We start from the raw sequence: 20,309 nt of genomic DNA on the forward strand, positions 1-20,309 counted from the left end.
TTTATACAAACATTTATATATTTATATAAACATGTATTTATTTATAAAATATTATATAAAATATATTCAGAATACTGGCTTATTGGCTGACAATATTAACACTAATGGCTTATATCTTTGGGGTGTTGAAATACTTAATTTTGCATATATTAAAGTGTGACTGAAAAAAAATACTAACATTGTCCCATTGGAATATAATATCCTTAACACTACAAAACAAACAGATGTAACTAGGACTCTTTCTTCCTTCCTTCCTTTTTTGCAGGATAACAGAATAGCAGTTAATAGTAACAGCTCCCAGACTACTTGAAATCAAAGTACGGCTCAACCACTCACTGGCTCTAGGGCCTTTGGCAAATCACTTAACTCTCTAAACATCGGTTTCTGATCTATAAAATGGGAGAATTCTTCATCTGTAAAATATGAATTAAAAAAATAGTACCCACCACACAGAACTGTTTTACGAATTCATTAATGAATTAATTTCTGGTGCTGTGTGCAATGAAAGAATTATCCTAATGGATATAAAAGCACTTTGCAAACCAGAAAGCACTTTGAGAAATTCATTTTTTTCTAAATGAAACAAGCATCAGCCACTGCCTTTTATGGAAAATTGAGGTTAATTCACATCAGCAAGAGAAAGCTGAGGACTTGTTTATGGCTGTGTTTCTGATTTACACAGCACTTGCTATTAGAAAATAAACTCTTGACGTTCCTGCAAGTGGACCACAAAATACCTGTTGTTGCAGGGCCGTGGACAGAAGAAAAGTTAAGACGGAAAGGAGCCCAGGACGCGGAAGTGCTAGGAAAGGCCAAGCAGAATAAGTGGGGCTGCAGCAGAGCCGCGCCGCGGGTGAGCACGCGCTGCGGACACCCAAGTGCAAGTTCAGATGCTCGCAACTGTCAGAAAGCTGGGACTGCGCGCCCACGTTCATTCAGGCCCCGGTGTTCCGGGGGACCCCGCAGAGAGAGGGACTCCACCTTTGCCTAATGCTTTGGGGCGCGGAGCGGCGCGGGGCAGGGCGGCGCGGGGCAGGGCGGCGCGGGGCAGGGCGGCGCGGGGCGGGGCGGGGCGGCGCGGGGCGGCGCTACAGCCCCAAGGCCCCGGGGCGGGGCGGGCACGTGGTGCGCGGCCCCGGCGATAAAGAGCGCGCTTGGGAGCGCCGCGCGGAGCGGCAGAGGTGGATCCGCGGCGAGTGGGTGAGCGGGGCCGCGCAGGCGTGGACTGACGGACGGACGGATGGAGACTGACCGACAGTCAGGGAACGGGGGTAGAGGGCCGGGGCACTGGACTCGGGGGTGGGCGAGGCGCTGACGGCCGGACGCAAAGGGCAAGGCAGGGGAGCTGGGAAATGGAGCCAGAGGAAGTGTGAACGCGACACCTTCCCGGCCCGGGCGAGTGTCTCTGTACGGACGGGGCAGAGGGACCCACTCCCCTGGATTCTGTCCAGACCACAGAGCCGGGCCCTAAGGATCCTTTTTTCAAAATGATCAGAGGCAGCCACTGGTGGGAAGAGAGTTTAGTGATTAAGTGTGATACAATCCCTTCATTTGATGGGAAATTGTATTTATGCATTTTTGTTTGTTTGTTTAGGTTCTCTATTTGTTTCTTCCTTTCCAAGTATTAATATTTCTCTCTCGAGTGATTCCTCATGCCCAGAGCTGCATCCTCCTCCTCCACCTTCCCCAGAGGTTTTTTTTTTTTAACTTTTCCCTTTTAAGAGAATTTAACTTAGGCAACCTGAATTCTTTGCACTAAGGGTTCTTGTCTGTGGATAAAGGTGTAAGACTTCGAGAGTAATAGGCCCTGCCCAAGTGTTTCAGTAGTAACATTCTAAATTCACATTAAGCCTTAGGCTGGAGAACATTCTATTTGTTTTTGATACAAGCTATGAAGAATTTGAAAGCATCACGTTACCCAGTTTTTATTTAAAACTCGAATTTACAAAATCTGGATCATTCTCAGTTACGGTTGTTGTGATTTTTTTAACCCATCTCTCCTGTAGCAGTTTCACAGATTACAAAGCCAGCAGTCTTTGCTTGTTTACTTAGTGTATTGCTCTGTGCAAAGATAGATTTTTGAAGCTGTTCTTGCCCCATGATGGCTTACACTCTAGACGAGCCAAAACTACCTTGCTAATATCTCTGATGTAAAGTTTTTAATGAAAAGCAAATGTTTGAGGGAATTCTGAAGAGTAAGAAGTTATTTTCATTTAGGGCATCAGAGAATGTTCTCTAGTTTTTAAAGTGAGTTCTGAAAGTTGGTTATACTGAAGGAGCTGAAGTGGGAGATGTTGCCATTCCGGGTGGGAGAGCCGGACAAGCCAGCACAAGGTAGGTAGCAGTGGGGACCAGTTGGGCTAGTGCACTTCAGGTGTGAAGACATCTGTATGGAGACCCAGACCATGAAATTTGGTATTTGTCCTGTGGAAGTCAGGAAGAAGTTAATTGGCCTTTTTCCAGCAGGGCAAAAGCAAGATCAGAAATGTCTGAGCTACTGGAAGGTTACTCTGGCAGCCTGACTATTTTGAAGAAGAGAGTTGGGATTAGGACAGTGATTCCCAGGCCCCATATCTTTAACCAATCAAACTGTATTTAAGTGCACTTAATTTGAGATATATGGATATCTATATCTATCTATCTGCCAGTCCAAGCTTTTGACCATCCTAAGAATATCCTTATAACTGCTCTAAATATGAAATAAATGCAGCCAAAAGCACAAGAATGTGGAAATCTAGGGTGTACAGCCTAGTACTTTTCAATATAGGAGACTTTTAATGTGGAACCTAGCTCTCTGGACTCTTATCACTTGAACCTTCTTGAGTCCCTACGGGCCCCTTGGACATGGAGTTGTGCCCATTGGTCTAGATAAGAAGTAACAAAGGGTAAGTTAGGAGAGGGGCAGTAAGGTGGGAGAGAAGGATTGCAGGGAAAGAAGATAACAGTTGGAACTGAAATGACTTAGTCTCTGAACAGAAAAGAGTAGCCAGGGTTGGGGAGGAGGGTACCAGTGGAGCTGAGATGACAGGAAAGAGTGTGCTGATAAAGGAATGCTACTTGCTAATGTCCTGTGGTCAGCAGACAAGACTTCATGGAGGGGACTGAACCTGTACTTACTATGTGCCTGGCACTGCTGTTAATCACTCTGCAAGAATTAAGTAATTTAATTCTCTCAACAACCCTGTGAAATATGATGCTTGTTATCCCCATTTACAGAAGGGGAAACTGAAGCACAGAGAGGTTAAATAACAGTCCCAAAGTCACGCAGCTGGTGAGTGATGGAGCCAGGATGCAGGCCCAGGAAGTCTGACTCCAGAGCTGGTGCTCTAACCCCTCTACTGTAAGGAGCAAAGGAAGAAATTGTTTAGAAGGCCAGGTGGCAGGTTTGCTTTGGGCTATCGAGTTGAGATGCATGCAGGAAGGCCAGGTGAAGATGTGCAGCGGGCACAACATCAACCTCATTTGATGCTCAGACCTTCCTCTGGGGTAGACTGGGCCTGTGTTATTGGCCTTGCATTTTCCCCATGGGCCAGGTGATTACATTTCTCTTCCAAAACTTCCAACAGGAGTTAGTCTCATCTTCAAACTACGAAAAGTCAGAGAAACCCTAGTATCCTATATATCTGATAAGGTTCCCCTTTATTGCCCTTCAGTACAGAGCAAAGCTACTTGAAGGATTTGGGCTTAATTTCAGGAGCAAGCCTCACCAGGGACGTATCTGTTTATAAGGGGAGGTATCACCGTTGGCCTTTCACAAAAGCAATAAGTTTTGCCACACTGTACCCTTTCATGTTTTTGTCCTTGTTCTACCCTGTTTCTAGCTTCAAGGGCTCACCTGAGCCAGGACTCTTGGGAGATGCAGAAAAAGTAGAAGGAATGATCTCTGTACTCTGGAAGTTTATACTCCTATGTGGGGAGATGAGATTAACAGTTATAAAGAACAAACAAAATGAGATAGTTCATAAGTATTACATTATGTGGGTAAGATGTAAGTTGCTAGTGGGCATTTGTGTTTTTAAATGTGCCAGTGACCTCAGAACTATAATATACCCTCTCTTGTATTTTCTCTAAGCCAAACATCTTTTGTACAATTGTCACCAAATACTGTCTGATTATATTTTATTTTCTTCTTCAATTGTTAGACTTTGCATTTGTGGCTTCGAATTTTCATGTCCTACAGCTCAAAAAATAACAATGCTTCTATAACTAGTTAAGTGGCAGAGCTGTGGGTTGAATCAGGCAGTCTACCTATGGAATGCAGGCTACTAACCAGGATGCTCTGTTGCCTCTCATTGCCTGTTTTGGGCAACTTCTTGGCTTTTTTTTACACTGGTTGTGGACAGGTACACTCGCCAGGTGGTGAGGGATGCTTTTGCCTCAAATGAGTGTTGCCAGGTTCACTGTTTCAGCAGCGATCTCCCCATCTGTGGAAGTCATCATCGAGCTACAGTCTGAACACCTCATTCAATCACCCATATATTCATCACTTTTTAATTGAACATGAGATGTCCAGCAAAGCACTCAGTGCAGAGAAAGCAAAGGCAAATGAAATCTGTTTCCTGTCCCGGGGTGGGGCTTGGTCTAGTGGGGGAGAAGTGAATAAATGTTTGTGATGCGATTTACTAGAGCTAGGAAAACAGGGAAAAACTGGTCAAAACCAGCATATGAAAGGGTAGTTAGGTAAATCTGAAGATAGTCTTGTAGATCACACTGAAGCCTTAAGACTTAAGTACTGATTTTAGAGGAGATTCTTGCTTAACAGTATGAAGATATAGAAAGAGATAAGAATGTCCCTTTTCTCCTGACCATATTTCAACTTGAGCAATAAGTAATTTTTTATATATTCGACCTCGCTGAGTTAGGTTCATATTCTTTCTTCTGCTGTTATTCACCCCTGCTCTCTGAGGTTTCAGATTGCCTCAGTCATCCATATAGATAAAACAGGAGGCCTTTCCAATGGTGTTTTCCCAGAACATTGCTCTTCTTGTCTCCAAATCTCCTGTCTTTAAAATATAGTTTCCTCCTCTATAAAATGAAGCTGTCACATTTTACATTCTTCTCATTTGCTCTGTGTGTTTGTATACTTGTAAGCATTTTTCACAGTTCTAAACTTTGTGGGAACAGACTTTGCCCCCGAGTTTTATCATTAATTGACATTCCTAGAAGAAGGAGAGGAATTACGCTGTATGTTTTCCAGACTTTTTCAGCAGCTCAATGGCCTCCCCGAAGAAGAAACTTCAAGGTCTTGTTGCTGCGACCATCACGCCAATGACTGAGCATGGGTAACTATGGTTTGGGACTAAAGGGATCTCCCTCCACCCCAATGGTCAGAAGGTCTCTATAGCAGCGGTCGATTAGACTCTGCAGCTTCTGCCCCTGCACTGTCTCTGACCCCAAGTCAGAGAAGAGGTCTCTATATCACAAACAGTGCAGAAGGAGACGAGGTAAGATATGGCAGCTTGCCTTCCTCCCAGTGTCTGTAGCCCCACAAAGCAAATTCTCCTTGCATTTCAGCAGAGCCCTGGCCTTCCCAAATAAGGCCAGTGGAGTTGGGTGAGGAGAATCTCATTTTAGCAGGATTTGATACCGAGTTTTGGCCTCTAGATCCTGTCTCTAGACTGTCCATGGACGTGATGAAAATGTCCTACCCTGAGGGAAGTGGGGAAGATAGCTGCCAGACGGCCCCCTTAGGCATGTCTTACAGTCACGTTTCAACATTGGTTAAATGTTGGGGAGCTTGCAAGAGGGAGGTAACAACAGATGATTGCTGAGAAATTGTTACCCAAGCAAGCATTTTCCAGTGAATGTTATGGCAGTCCCTTTGCTGGTACTAGCAGTTAGTGGTCATGTGCCCCGGGCGTCCATGAGCAATATATAACTCCCCCCCTGGACATTGCCATTAATAAGTTGGGGATTTATCCACCATCTGGATCTAAGTGTTTTAACCTGTTAGAGGAGTCAGTTTGCCAAAACAGTCAGAATTCTGGCTTCTTTAAGCTTCTCCTTTCTTCCTCTGTAAAACTTAAATGGAGTCATACCTACATCATGGAGTTATGAGTATTAAAATGGGATAATCCATATAACAGTGCTTAGCACAGGGTCAGTATGTGCTTAGGTCAATAAGTTTGAATTGCTATTGTGGCATAAGAAGTAAACGGAAGATGAGGTATTTAAGGTATCTTTAAATAAGGCTTTTACATTTTTGGTCTTCTGTTACTGAATTTTGTAAACCTTAACCCTACCCCTTTAAAGTAGATGAAATTTCTTATGACTTTTACCATTCTCATTCAAAGTTGACCATATCACAGTTTTCCCTTAGATCATTGGAGTTCAAGACTTCTGGCTTCTAAGATTCTTGAAAAATCACATCTTTACTTGGTCTAAATAAAATTCTTGCTGAGATGGCATGTAAATTATTCAATGGTTAATAGCAATTTTTTTTTTCTGTTGCTTCTCCATTTCCACAAGCCCTAAGAAAGACTGAAGTCAGCGCTTCCTCAATGTGTCAGCTACTTGTTGGGCAGATAAAACAGAAGGCATGTGATTGTGTGAGCAGACAGGATTTACTTCCTGTTATGGAGTAAGATCCTGTTTGCAAGCTCAAAACATTACATCTGGTTGATACTACTTTAACCGTTTTAATCAGACCCCTCTTAGCCTAGAAGTGGCTTCTTCTAAGTCTTGTTTGTTCATCTGGGACCTGCAGAGTGTCACTGTGCTTTCTCTATCCTGCCATTTTCCTGGGACACCAGGACCCACGCATATTAGATATAACTGAAATGACTCTGCTTTTCCGGATCCTTCTCTGTTTTCCAAATACCTCTGGCCCTGTTGCCTCCATTACACAATTTCCTCTTTTTTCATGAATTCTTTTCTAGGACCCTCACTTTCCTAAGGTGTGAAATAAAAATAAAAATGCATTTTTTTAATAAGGGCCTTGTAAGAATTTAAATTAAATCAAAATGTGTGTCAGTACATGGCACAGAGTAGACATGTAAGTTTTGTTAGTTCCCTTTTCTCTCCATCTTTCTGCTCCATCCAAACATTCCTATAGGTATGAAGCAGGTTTGGAGCACCCACCAATAGCAGGTGGCCATTAACTCACTTGCCCACAAGGGAATCTGCATTTCTGACATGTTTCTAAGAGACAGGACAGAAAGAAGAGCCACATGGAATCTAACACCTGGAAATTCTGCCTGGTGACCAGACATCATAGGAGTTTTCCTAACCTGGCTCTTAGAGTAAACCATGGCCTCCGTAATTCAGAATGGCTGAACATTTTTCCTTCATAATTCTAATGATTCAACTCTGAATATAAGTTGATGTCCTAGAGTGGGGAAGTTGTCAGCAAAAACATGGTTAAATATATTTTAGTTAGAGTATCTGGGTTCTTGACCCCCAGCTTTGATACCACTAGCTGTCTGACCCTGGGGAGCTCTTGTCACCTTGTAAATTCTCTCATATTTTATGAAGAGACAGAGTTCAACCACATTATCTCTAAGGCCCATTCAAACGCTAAGAGTCTGAAGTCCTCTGATGTTAAATATTATTAAGGATATTGTGGTGATCTCCATTAAGTAAGAATGCCTGAGTACCTGCAACTCCAATCTGTCCTCCACACTGTAGTCCAGTCCTCATAAATAAATCTAATCATTTGTTAGATTTACTCTTTAAGAATCTGAATTCCCTTTTGTCTAAGCCTTGCTACTCGTACAGACCATGGAGCATTAGCTCCAGCATCACATAGGAACTTGCTAGAAATGCAGAAACTCAGGTGCTGCTACATACCACTGAACCAGAACCTGCATTTTAACGGTGTCCCTGGATGATTCTTTAGCACATAAAAGTCTGGGATGAACTGGTCTGAAGGTTAAAGCTCAGGAGCCTGGGCTGACATAGGAAGTCCTTTACAGTCTACCTTTCCTGCTACGTTTCTATTTCCCCAAACACCTCATCCCCTTTCTTCCCTCTGCCTTTACACATTGTTGCCTCTGCCTTTTTCTACCATCACCCTCTCCATTCTCTGCTCCAATTGAATACATCTATTCATCCATCAAAACCATCCTCTGATGATTCTTCCCCACTTTCCATAGAAAGCAGTATAGAGTCCTTCCTCTGTGGTCCCATAGTATCCTGTGCCTACATTTTCACATTACATCACAATTATTTATGATAATTGTTACAATAGCTGTTTGTTACATGCCTGTCTCTCCCAACAGGCTATGAGCTGCTTAACCTTATGCAGACCATACATGGGGACTGAGCACGTATCTTATTTATCTTCTTATTTATCTTCAGCATCTAGCACAGTGTGTGGTAAATTTGGTTATTTCATGAGTGAATAATTTTGTTATTTCATGAGGAAAGGAAGCTAATACTGATTGGCTAAAGACTACGTGTCAGTCTTCATGCTGGGCATTTTAATGGACATATTCCACTTAAATCTTGACAGCAACTCGGTGAGAAAGAGCTGTTATCTCTATTTTTGCAGTTGATGAAACCAAGATCCTAAAGATTAACACATAGCTGGAAAGGAAGGTCTGTCTCTACCCATCCCAACTCCCATCTTTTTCTACACTAGAGTGAAAGACTTTTGCATTCCTTAGTTGTTTCAAGAAATCACTTTCCTTTGGGTACATTCACAGTCATTAGAACAGAAAGTCCATTTCAGATTGGCCAAAATGTCTAGAAAAAAGTTGTATTTTCTCCCTCAAATGCCCTTGACTTCACCATGGGAATCTTCACAACACCCTCTAGTAACAAGCCTGTTACCCAACCAGTCAGAAAGGGCCTGGCCTGCTGGATTCGGAGTTGTATAGATTATTGTCTTTGTAACTGTTCTGGGAGACTAAATGACCCAGATTTCCAGAACAGGATGTTTTCTACCTCTGGCAAGGTGGGGTACTTATTGTCCCTGCATGCTTCTCTGCCAAAGGAATTTTGAAGTAACCAAGTAGTTATTTTGCCAAAAAGGGCACATAACTTCCATCTGATTTTGAATGCTGAAGTATACATATAATGGGCGAAGAGACAGAATGTCAGATTTTCTGATACGCATGCCAGCTCATGCCAGTTATGAAAAGAACCTGTCCTGTTGATTCGTGTTCTCAAATAAAGTGAAAGTCTTTCACCGTGTGTGATGCACCAGGAGAAGAAATGTATAGCAGTAGGGATTTTTCTCTGAAAAGCTGCTTCGGAAAAATTCTGTTATCCTTATACGCTAAGAGAAGAGATATAATCTACATGCGGTTTCACAATTCACCTACTCTAGGCCTCAATTTGTGGCAAGAATCATTTGATAAATGTTCCGCCCTCTTAACGTAGTTTGGAAGTAAACTAAATGTCCAAGAATAGAGGCTTAGCTAAATTAATTATGTTCTTCCATACAATGAAATGCTGTGCAACCAGTATAGTAACAATATCTGAGAATGTGGGAAAATATCCAATTTGGAATGCTAAGTGAAAAAAATATTACAGTACTATGTACAATATGACTACATTTATTTAAGAAAATACTATATTGTGTATTTGTGAATAGAAAAATATCAAACTAATGAGAGTAATAATCTCTAGGGAGATCCTGAGTGGTTTTTTTTTTCTCTTTTATTGTGTGTACTTTCTAAAATGTATAGCTTCTGTAATATGAAAAAAGTTAAGTACTTCTGTTATAAAAAAATCATGGTCCTAAGACAGAATCTGAACCCATGAGAACTGAAATTAAGACATTACATTGGAGTTAAGTGTGATGGTCCCGTAGCTAAGACTTCCCTGGTGGTCCCATAGTTAAGACTTTGCGCTTCCAATGCAGGGGGCGCAGGTTCAATCCCTGGTGGGGGAACTAAGATCCCATATGCCATGTGGCATGGCCAAAGAAGAAGAACAACAACAAAAAACCAAACAAAACTAAAGCGTTAAAAATCTGTTCACGTTTACAAAACAAGTATGAGAATGTCTACAGCAAGCATGGAGTTTGGTTCTGGGCCACTCTCCCCGTAGGTGCTAAGAGGTGTTTGTAGGGCTCATGAAGGAAGAGATGAGGCGGTGGAGAGCCAGTGGAACCTTTCCCAGTGAACTGGCCTATGCCACCTCTCACCTTCCAGGAGCAACGAGCCCCAAACGGCCAGCCAGTGGGGAGTCTCATTCTTTCCACCCTCTGTAGTGACTGCGCAATAACTGGTTCAGTGCCTGCAATAATGAACATAAACCCAGGCACCCTAGGGAGGTAGCGCAGGGTGGGAAAATAGGGAAGGGAGCAGAGTCCCCAGAGAGAATTATCATCCTCTTGCCACCCTAGCCCTGCTATTTGGGGTGCCTTTGTGACAAATATGGTAACACCTCTGTGTGATTTCCCTGGGCCCATTTGTGACTGGAGCCCTGAGCATCTTCTGTCAAGGGCTGCAAACCTCGCACCTACAGTCAGGCAGGTATCTGAAATCTCTGAGGTGACCTGGGGGGCTTCTGTGCCTCCAAAGCAGACAGCCACTGCTCTTCCCAGCCAGTTGGTGCTGTATGGAAATGTGGGCCTGGCCTTGTTAGATCATCCGGGTTTTATTTTTTTTATTATCTAAGTTACAGGTATACAATATAGTGATTTACAGTTTTTAAAGGTTATACTCCATTTATAGTTATTATAAAATATTGGCTATATTCCCCTTGTTGTACAGTGTATCCTTATAGCTTATTTTATACCTAATAGTTTGTACCTCTTAATCCCCTAACCCTAAATTGCCCCTCTCCCCTTCCCTCTTCCAACCGGTAACCACTAGTTTGTTTTCTGTATCTGCGAGTATTCTTTTTTTTTTGGTTATGTTCACTAGTTTGTTATATTTTTTAGATTCCACATGTAAGTGCTATCATACAGTATTTGTCTTTCTCTGCCTGACTTATTTCACTTAGCCTAATGCCCTCCAAGTCCATCTGTGTTGCTGCAAATGGCAACATTTCGTTCTTTTTTATGGTTGAGTGGTATTCCATCGTATATATACCACATCTTCTTTATCCATTCATCTGTTAATGGACACTTAGGTTGCTTCCGTATCTTGGCAATTGTAAATAATGCTGCTATGAACATTGGGGTGCATGCATCTTTTCAAATTAGTGTTTTTGTCTTTTTCAGGTATATACCCAGGAGTGGAATTGCTAGGTCATATGGTAGTTCTATTTTTAGTTTTTTTGAGAAACCCCATACTGTTTTCCATAGTGGATGTGCGAATTTACATTCCCACCAACAGTGTACAAGGGTTCCTTTTTCTCCACATCCTTGCCAACATTTGTGTTCTTATTGATGATAGCCATTCTGACAGGTGTGAGGCGATATCTCATTGTGGTTTTGATTTGCATTTCCCTTGTCTGGCTTTTCAAACAAAGGTGTTTTTTTTTAACATGAAAAGAAATGTTAACGTTGTGAAAGTCAAACGAAACACGTATAGGAGCCATCCCTTTTCAACCTCTGATCTCTCTAAGGAGATTTGGTAGTTCCAAAAGGCCATAAGTCCAAGGACATTGTGGGGGGCTCTGCCACTGCCCCAGAATTCCACCATTAGTGTCACTCCTATAGGCTAGGGACATTTTATAAGAAAAAGCAAACTGCTTTCTTGAAGGAAGAGATGATGTATCACCCATTAGCACCCCTAACCTGAGTGGAATTATCGTAGCTGTCATCCAGCAAGGCCTAAAGGAGTAGGGGAGAGTGGGTGAGTGTAGACAAAAGCACTGCTACACTGACGCCATAAAATAGCGTGGAGTTCTCTGAGGAAGGAGAAGGAGCTGGAGGGTTCACATGCTGGCCTAGATCTGCCTGAGGGTGTGGCCAGCTCTCTAGAAGGAGGACACCAGAGTAGGGCCAGACAAATAGCAGCTCTCAATACAGTCAGAGGGAAAGAGGATCATAGGATTTCACCCTATTTATTCCAGATCCACCTCGTCCTTGAAGTCTCCTTCCCAGCCTCCCTAAGTGGAATTATCAGTCCCCTGCTGAACCGCTATACACTTTCTAACCAATCACAGCCTTTGTTGTATTTTTCTCAATATTTTAGTTATTTATATATGCTATTTTCTTTGCTCAGTTAATATGGTAGTGAAATGTAAACATATCCTGCAAGTGTGGAGATAATCTGCTTTTAAAGCAGAGATTATGGGTGTTTCATCATCATTGTAAATTCCTGCATCACGGCTCCTTCACTAGCCTTTGTTGAGTGTCTGTGCTGTGCCAGGTGCGGATGAGAGATTGTAAGGTATAAAAGGCACAGTTCTTGCCTTCAGGAAGTTCTTGCTCCAGACTGGAGGGTGGGCATAAACAATTTACAAAGTGATGTTCATGATAATAGAGAGATGAACTTTGCTGAGGGTGTGAGGAATTTGTCACTGAGGAATAATAACAGCAATAATGATTGAGCCTTTAATTGAAGCCAGGTGCAGTGCTGAGCACTTGTGCTGGACTGGCCGATACTGGGCCCCTTGGTAGTGGGGGTCCTTGCTGAGTTTAGAGTCCACTTTGGGGATACACACATGCACCCTAAAAGACTAAATTTCTTCCTTAAGCACTTCTGGAAATGGAAACAAGCTCTCTAGCTTCCCTTTCCAAATAAGAAAACATGAGATTAAACCAAAAGAAAGCACATCAAAGTGAGTACAGTGCCTACCGGGCCTCAATCATCTGGAGCTCTGCAGGCTCCTCCTTGTTGAAAAGGCCAGGCCTGCTCTCAGTGTCTGAGTATGTGACCAGGGTGGGACAGGGAAGGTGTCAAGACTTCAGTGAAAGTGTGCAGGAGCCACTGTGTTTGAATCTGTGACCCCAACACAAGCTATTGCCCAGAGACTTTATTTCCAGTTTCCAATCTGTGATTGGAAAGTTACTTGCTCGAGTAGATGGACGTCATTGGTCAAAACCAAAGTTAGTGTCACACAAACAAAGCCCCAGCTAATTGTTTCTGCATCTCAGGGCTTGTCCCAAGTGGGGAAGAGCTGATGGAAGCAGCAGGGGGCTAGTATGGTGTAAAGGTGTGGTTCCAAGTGGTCAGATATATCTGAGGCAGAGAGATTTCAAGAAGTTGAGTGGCTCAAGCTGACCTAACTGAAGGTCCTGAGATGATTGTCTAGGCAGCTAACTCCCCCATCTTGGAGTCTTGCTCAGTGAGACTGATAAGCAAAGATTTGGCATTTGAGCAAGTGGGACAGGGAGGGGCAGTGTTATGATATTTCAGGCATGAGCCGTTGGGGAGAGAGTTTGCTCCCCTTGCAGGCCTTTTAACTACATTAAAACCTACCTTTTCCCAAGTGGCAGCTTGGACTAGTTGTCTTTTGAGGTTTGTGGGCAGTGGTTGCCTATCCATTCTTTGTTTTTATCTCTATTGTTCCTATTCCCTTTGACATATACACTTTGATGTCTTTGTTTTCTATATACATCAGATATTTTGGTTCCATTTTGTTTTTTAAGGAATACAAGTAAAGATGAAAAGAATGTTAATAAGGTTAAACTTACATTAGGATTCTCTGGCCCCGCTGACGAAAATGCAGAAGTACTAGCCAACTAGTACTTAGTGTTCTCGGCAACCATGCATTCTGCAACATTTAACACACACTTGCCCCACCATTTTCCTTTGTATTTTCCTTCTCCATCCTCCATCCTCCCCACCTGTATTTTTTTTTTATAAATTTTTTTTTAATTTATTTATTTTTGGCTGCGTTGAGTCTTCGTTGCTGCGCGCAGGCTTTCTCTAGTTGTGGCGAGCGGGGACTACTCTTCGTTGCGGTGCACGGGCTTCTCATTGCGGTGGCTTCTCTTGTTGCGGAGCACGGGCTCTAGGCACGCGGGCTTCAGTAGTTGTGGCTCACGGGCTCTAGAGCACAGGCTCAGTAGTTGTGGCACATGGACTTAGTGGCTTCGCGGCATGTGGGATCTTCCTGGACCAGGGATCGAACCTGTGTCCCCTGCATTGGCAGGCGGATTCTTAACCACAGCGCCACCAGGGAAGTCCCCCCCACCTGTATTTTGATTGAGAACAGGTCACTTTACCTGATCTGTGAGTCAGTTTCTAGGTTTTTAAACTCAGTATGATTTTAAGCATCAGATCTTTGCAAGGTCAGTACTCTTCAAACGGCAAAGTGCATGCAGATCACGTGGATATCTTGTTACAGTGCAGATTCTGACCAGGAGAACTGTGTGCGGCCTGGGACTCTTCATTTGCAACAATTCCCCCAGTTGCTGATACTGCTGTTCCGCAGATAACACTTTGAAAGGCAAAGTGATGACAAAGTTCCTTTTCAACTGTTATCCCTCTTCAGTTTAACACTAACACGTATAAATGACTTTAAGCCTTCATTTATTGTGACAAATATTAAGTGCTAAAATTCTTAAATTACTAAGTTTGAATTTTCTTATTTTGTAAGCCTAAGAAATGATTGCTTCTTGCCACATGGAAAATGTTAAGTTCTCGTTTAACCATGCCCCCAGCCATCACTCCGCCCCCAAAGGGCAAAAGATAATTAACTACTTTTTAAGTATTACTTGTGATGAAGTTTAAACATAAAACCTTTGTGGATAACTAATAGTGCTTTTCTCACATAAGTGAGGCACATATGGCTGAGTAGAGAAACCACCAGACTCAAGGGAAGAAAAAAACCCAAGCATTATTCAGAGCAGGCTAAGAATTTCAGACTGGTTAGGTGGATTTGAATAACTATTAACAAGAGAGAGCAGTTTATAATTGTGGGGATGAATTGAATAATCTAGAAAAGAATAAATACGCATTTTTTTTCTAATTTTTTTTCTTTATGTCTTTCAGAGAAATCAACTTCTCAGTCATTGGTCGGTATGTGGATTATCTTGTAGAAGAACAGGGAGTGAAGAATATCTTTGGTAAGTCATCTTTAGAGATATACATATCTCTACACATCTCTAGCTCAGTCCTTAGAAAGTAGCTGTCACCAGGTTACTAGCTAGGAGGTCACAGTGTTATTGTGTCACAGGTTATGGTTGAGCCTGGCTAAGCCATGTAAAATTTGTGGATTTTTAGTCTCATCAATTTTAGACCTAAAAGATGATCAAGAGATTATATAATTTGGTAGCGTACCTGAGATAGGCTGGGACCTGGGACCCTTTACCGGAGTGCTTACGCCTGAACAAACGTCTCTGAGAGCAAGAGACTACAAAGAAACTATTAGGGAGTAAAAATCACTACACACATGAGCAGTGGGGGCAATTATGAACAATAAGATTCAAAAAGGCCACAAGCCAACTGCCACTTCTAAGGTACTGGGAGCATGCAGGGTACCGCGCAGGACCCCTGCACCCAGCAGCACCGAGGGGGTGGGTAGACCACCTAAGCTACGCCTCCTGCCCAACCCACAGACCCGCCCCTGTTGTTACCCCTTTTAAGGAACCAGCTCGCCACCTTGGGGAGCGAGCAAAGACACCTCTTTCTTGTTCTCCCTCCCTCATGCCGCAGCAGGAGCCTCAGTAAAGCCTTGCCTGAATTCTCATCTGGCCTCTTATCAATTTCTATTGATTAAAGAGTCCGGGGACCCAGGTCTATAGACAGAGGTCGTTTTAGATCTGTAGTACACACCATTGTCTTCATAAGTAACTGCCACTTATGACCACCTTGACATCCCAGTACTGAATGGTATTGGTTTTCCTGCCATTCAAGCCCAAATGTAGAACTGGCTGGTGTGCTCGGAGATTTGCCTGAAACATGGGCAGTTACCTGTGTCTCCATTTAAAATACTCTCTATCCCTGAAAACAATGAGATTTGTAAATACAAGTCATACTTAACGTTCCCACTCCTTTTGACGAGGTGAGGATGGAAAAAAGGCTGAGTCTGAGGTGGAAATGGAAACATGGCATCACCCCACCCACCCAGATTCTGTCCTCTGGTGTTTCTCCGTGTCCCTTCCTCTTGAGCAGGGATTTCTGCCCCTGCACTGCCAGCGTTGGTGCTGGAAGAACGAAAGGTATCGGTTGGTCCCACTGACTGACTCTCTGTTTGGAACAGTGAATGGCACGACCGGAGAAGGCCTGTCCCTGAGCATCTCAGAGCGCTGCCGGGTCGCGGAGGAGTGGGTGACAGAAGGGAGGAACAAGTGAGTGGCTCCATCAAGATAAACACACGCGTCTGCAAGAGCTGCGTAGACCACAGCTATACCCCAGATGACGCAGCCTCCCCGCTCTCCGACCACATGTCAGGCCTGAGGTCAGCTTGTGGGAAGAGGAGCTGAGGCAGAGGAGCGCCCTTCCTTTCCGTGTGGAAGGGCAGCCAGACGCAGCCGGCTCTCAGAGATCCCGTCGGGAAACTGGAAACTGCCTCTTGTGTTATCTACCAGGCCAGTCCCTCCGGTTCCCTGTCCTGGGCCTGAAGGGATGTGGAGGAGGGCCCTGGTGACTGGCTGCTGAGCTCCTGGCCCTTCTGCTGAGCAGCTCCTACTCCTTCCGGTCGCAGGGTGGCTCCTGGTGGTTATGTCAGCCTGTTGCCTCCTTACAGGTCTCTCTGCGTGTGACTCAGCATGCTCTTTGTGGTGCTTCCTCTTGTAGTCTTAGGGAGCTTTCTGCACCCTCTAAACTTCAGTGAGTTAATGTATTTGGTTATAACACTCAATTTGTGCCACGGTGAAACAAATAGGACAGCATCCATTCAATAAGCACGGCAATTAACCAAGCTTGATTTGTGGTCTGTTCTGCCCTGTTATGCATCGTGTGTTATGCAGTGCGCTGGCACTGGAGATATAAAACAGGATCTCTGCCCTCAGGTTGCTTACCATCCAATGGAGATGTCAGACCATGAAAACTAACACTGATCCTTCCGATAAATAGTGTAAACAGGGATCAGAGAAGGGTGATTGACGGTGCCTTAGGTGGAGGCAAAGATTGGAGGTAAGTCTCAAGTGAGCCTGGAGCAGAGGTTGTCAGTGCAAAGCCCCTGCCCACTTTGGGGACCCTTAAATGGCTTTAGAGCAACTTGGATACTCTGAAATTATACGCCAAATGTGAATGCGTGTTCACGTATGCACTTTCTGGTGACCTTCAGTTTTCAGCTGATTTTCAGTCAGATCCTGGGCCCCAAAAGATTAAAGACCACGGGCAGAGTGAGGAAAGAAAAAGGCTAAGGGTAAACATCAAGAAAAGCACCAGAACCGGGAGGGATAGTGAAGTGGGCACAGACAGAAAACCCTCAGAAGGGTCAGAGGGAGGTGAGGAGCGAATCCTGTCATGGAAGGAAGGATGGCTTCAGAGATCGTCAGGGGAGCGTGGAAATTAAGAGCAGGGCCTGGAGAGCCGGACTGCCTGAGTTGGGTCCTGAGTCTGCCTCTAAGTAGCTCTGTGAACTCAGGCAGGTCTTAAATGTCCTGTGCTTTGTCTGTAAAATAGGAATACTAATAGTACCTATCTTGTGAGGCGGTGGTGAGGATTCAAGCAGTGCCACACATATATTACTAAGTATTATATAAGAATTCACTGTAATTATTTGCAGTGGATGCTGTGTTCATTATAACATTTGTTATAATAAGTATTAGATGCTGTGAGAGTCAGTAGGATTGAGAAAGTAGGAAATGACCAGCTAACCTCAGAGAGAGCAGAACCAGTCGGGTCATTGTCACAGAAGCAGCTGCAGTGAGGTTAGAATGCAGCAGACACATGGCAGGGGAACCAGTGAAGGTAGCTTATTCTCACACAAAAATTTGCTGCTGAGGAGAAGGAGAGAAGGAATCATGGATTAGAGCAGAGGAAGCAAGATTAAAAGAAGGGTAGTTTTTTTCTCTTAAAGCAGGGAAGTAATGAGCACGTTTCCTCGCTGAAAGGACAGTGCCATTGGAGAAGAGATTAAAGAGAGTGGAGAACCGATGCCTTTGATGGCAGGTCTCGGCGGGGGCTTGAAATAAACCCAAACGTAAGCAGAGTAGCTTTAGGAGACAGCTAAGAAGCTGGGAGGAACGCATAGAATAGAAGGTAACACAGCTAAGCACAGAGGTGAGGAGGAGGTGAAGGGAGGGAGTCTGTGTGTGGAAGAATCTTTATCTTTGGTGTCTTGGAAGCGAGGACATCTGCCAAGAACAAGGGTTTGGGTGGAATTTAGAGCTTGGGGAGAAAAGGCAAGATTTGGAGCAGCCGCTGCAGTGACTTGGAGAGGAAAGTAAGTCATGGGGACCAGAAGGCTTTTGGTGGCCTCGTCCTCCTGAATTGGGAAATCACGAGTTTGTACTAAAGCCACAGACCCAGCAGCCGGGTGGAGAGGAGGAGGGGATGCATGATTGTTTTAACCTAAGCCAGGAGACAGGGGTAGTGAAAGGTTTAAGGAGGTCATGCAATAAAGCTGCTGGTGAGGGTAAAGCAGACCAGCCAGCCACCTTTTCTCCTTTCAGAAGTCTTCTGTTATCCTTAACAAATGCAGACCTGATCGTAGCGCTTCCCAGCTAGGTCCCATTTTACCGAAGCCAGAACAAGTCAAGAATCACAGGAGGACTCAGTGCTCGGGCCTTAACGGGGATGTGGTGTCTCCATCCCATGAGGGCAGCATGTGTGTCACTCCGAGTCCCTGGAAGACTCGCCAGTATGACTGCATTCACAGCTGAGTTTTATTGATCCTACCCTCAGCAAACCAGTCTAAGTGTGGCCTCTTCCCACGTGGCCCCGTGGAGCACCTCCAAAGATGAACACTGAGGTCTCAGAGAAAACCTCACTCGTGGCCAAATTCTGAGGACATAAGAGATAGGAAAAAACTTTTCACAGTGAATTCCTTTCTCATATGGCTGGTTCCTGGTTGTACTCTTTGAGGAACCTCTTTATTTTTATCTCCAACCAAAAGTATCTCAGCTTTACACCTATCTTCATGCACATGGTCACCATCAAATGCAGCATCTCTAACAAGGCATAGTCAAAGTAAGGTACTTGAGTATTGATTGATTAACCAGTTATTGCTTTCAAAATCCTATTGCTTATATACAGCAGAAACTAACACAACATTGTAAAGCAATTATACCCCAATAAAGATGTTAAAAAAAAAATCCTATTGCTTAGTTGAACCTTAAATTTTATTCCCTGGACATGTTTTTTAAATCCCTGATTAGATTAATTTTAAGTATACCACTGTAGAATTCAGTAGTCTTGAGATTGAGATTAGTCAGATATTAGCTAATTGCTAAAACCAGCACAAACCAAGGTAGCACAGCTCTTCCGTGTTACTATGAACTTCAAGTGATGCAACAGTGTTTTCTCTTTTGCAGGTTGGATCAGATAGTAATTCATGTGGGAGCACTGAGCTTGAAGGAGTCACAAGAACTGGTATGTATGTGGGTCCCTCTGGGAGAGACCACTTGAGGGACCTCCATCTTCATGCTGGAGTTAAAATCAATATCATTTTTGCTAAATATTGGATGCTGGAGAGTATAAGGTGTAGGACTGCGGGGAAGCCGACACAGAGCCATAAAGAGTAGCCCAAGGTGATAACTGCTGTAGCAGAGCGTTGAATAGGAGACAGAGGCACCTCTTCTTTTGGACAAAGTAAGGATGGGTATAGAGCTACCTAGTTTGCAGGTAAGGAACAGAACTTGAGCCAACCTAAGTTTTCTCTAGGAAGTAAAAGGCAAGGCCATCTGCTGGGCATAAAGGAGATGGACATGGGGTTCAGAAATGAGAAGTGGTAAAAACTGAGAATCGCTGCCTGGAGAACGGAAGAGAAAACTTAAACAGAAAAAGATTGTCCCCACCCATGTTTATAGCAGCACTATTCATGAGGTCTAAGCAACCCAAATGCCCATGGACAGATGAATGGATAAAGAAAGGGTGGTATATACATACAATGGAATGTTATTCAGCCTTAAGGAAGCAAATCCATCTTGTCACATGCTACAATAGGGATGAATCTCCTTGAGAACATTATGTTAAGTGAAGTAAGCCAGTCACTAAAAGACAAATACTATATTCTTATACTATGAGGTATCTAAAGTAGTCAAATTCATAAAAACAGAATTAGAGTTAGTCCCGCTAGGGACTAGGGGGAGAGGGAAAGAAGAGTTGTTTAATGGGTATAGAGTTTGTTGTCTGCGAAAAAGAAGCAGGCTGTAAAACAAAGAAATGCATTTATTTGGGGTCTTTTTTAAAAAATTGAAGTATAGTTGATTTACAGTGTTGTGTTAGTTTCTGGTGTACAGCAGTGATTCATTTTTATTTTGATATATATGTATATAGATACAGATATATAGATATATAGATTAAGCAGTTATTGCCTTCAAAATTCTATTGCTTGGTTGAACCTTAAATTTTATTCCCTGGACATTTTTTTAAATCCCTGATTAGATTAATTTTTAGTAGACCACT

At 43.4% G+C, this 20,309-nt stretch overlaps 1 protein-coding gene across 3 annotated transcripts in view; it reads left to right on the forward strand.

Annotated features, from left to right (window-relative positions):
- Positions 1-1,112: 1,112 nt before the first annotated feature.
- The window catches only part of NPL (N-acetylneuraminate pyruvate lyase), a 36,359-nt gene continuing 17,162 nt past the window's right edge, over positions 1,113-20,309 (forward strand). For all 3 annotated transcript variants that reach the window (XM_059903996.1, XM_059904003.1, XM_059904014.1), the window contains exons 1-5: positions 1,113-1,200; positions 5,198-5,282; positions 14,784-14,857; positions 15,994-16,081; positions 19,217-19,274. In XM_059903996.1, the coding sequence (XP_059759979.1) occupies positions 5,215-5,282; positions 14,784-14,857; positions 15,994-16,081; positions 19,217-19,274 (288 nt within the window). In that variant the 5' untranslated portion in view covers positions 1,113-1,200; positions 5,198-5,214. The remainder of the gene's footprint in view (positions 1,201-5,197; positions 5,283-14,783; positions 14,858-15,993; positions 16,082-19,216; positions 19,275-20,309) is intronic.

This window comes from Balaenoptera ricei, chromosome 1, assembly GCF_028023285.1.
Source record: "Balaenoptera ricei isolate mBalRic1 chromosome 1, mBalRic1.hap2, whole genome shotgun sequence".
NCBI lineage: Eukaryota > Metazoa > Chordata > Mammalia > Artiodactyla > Balaenopteridae > Balaenoptera > Balaenoptera ricei.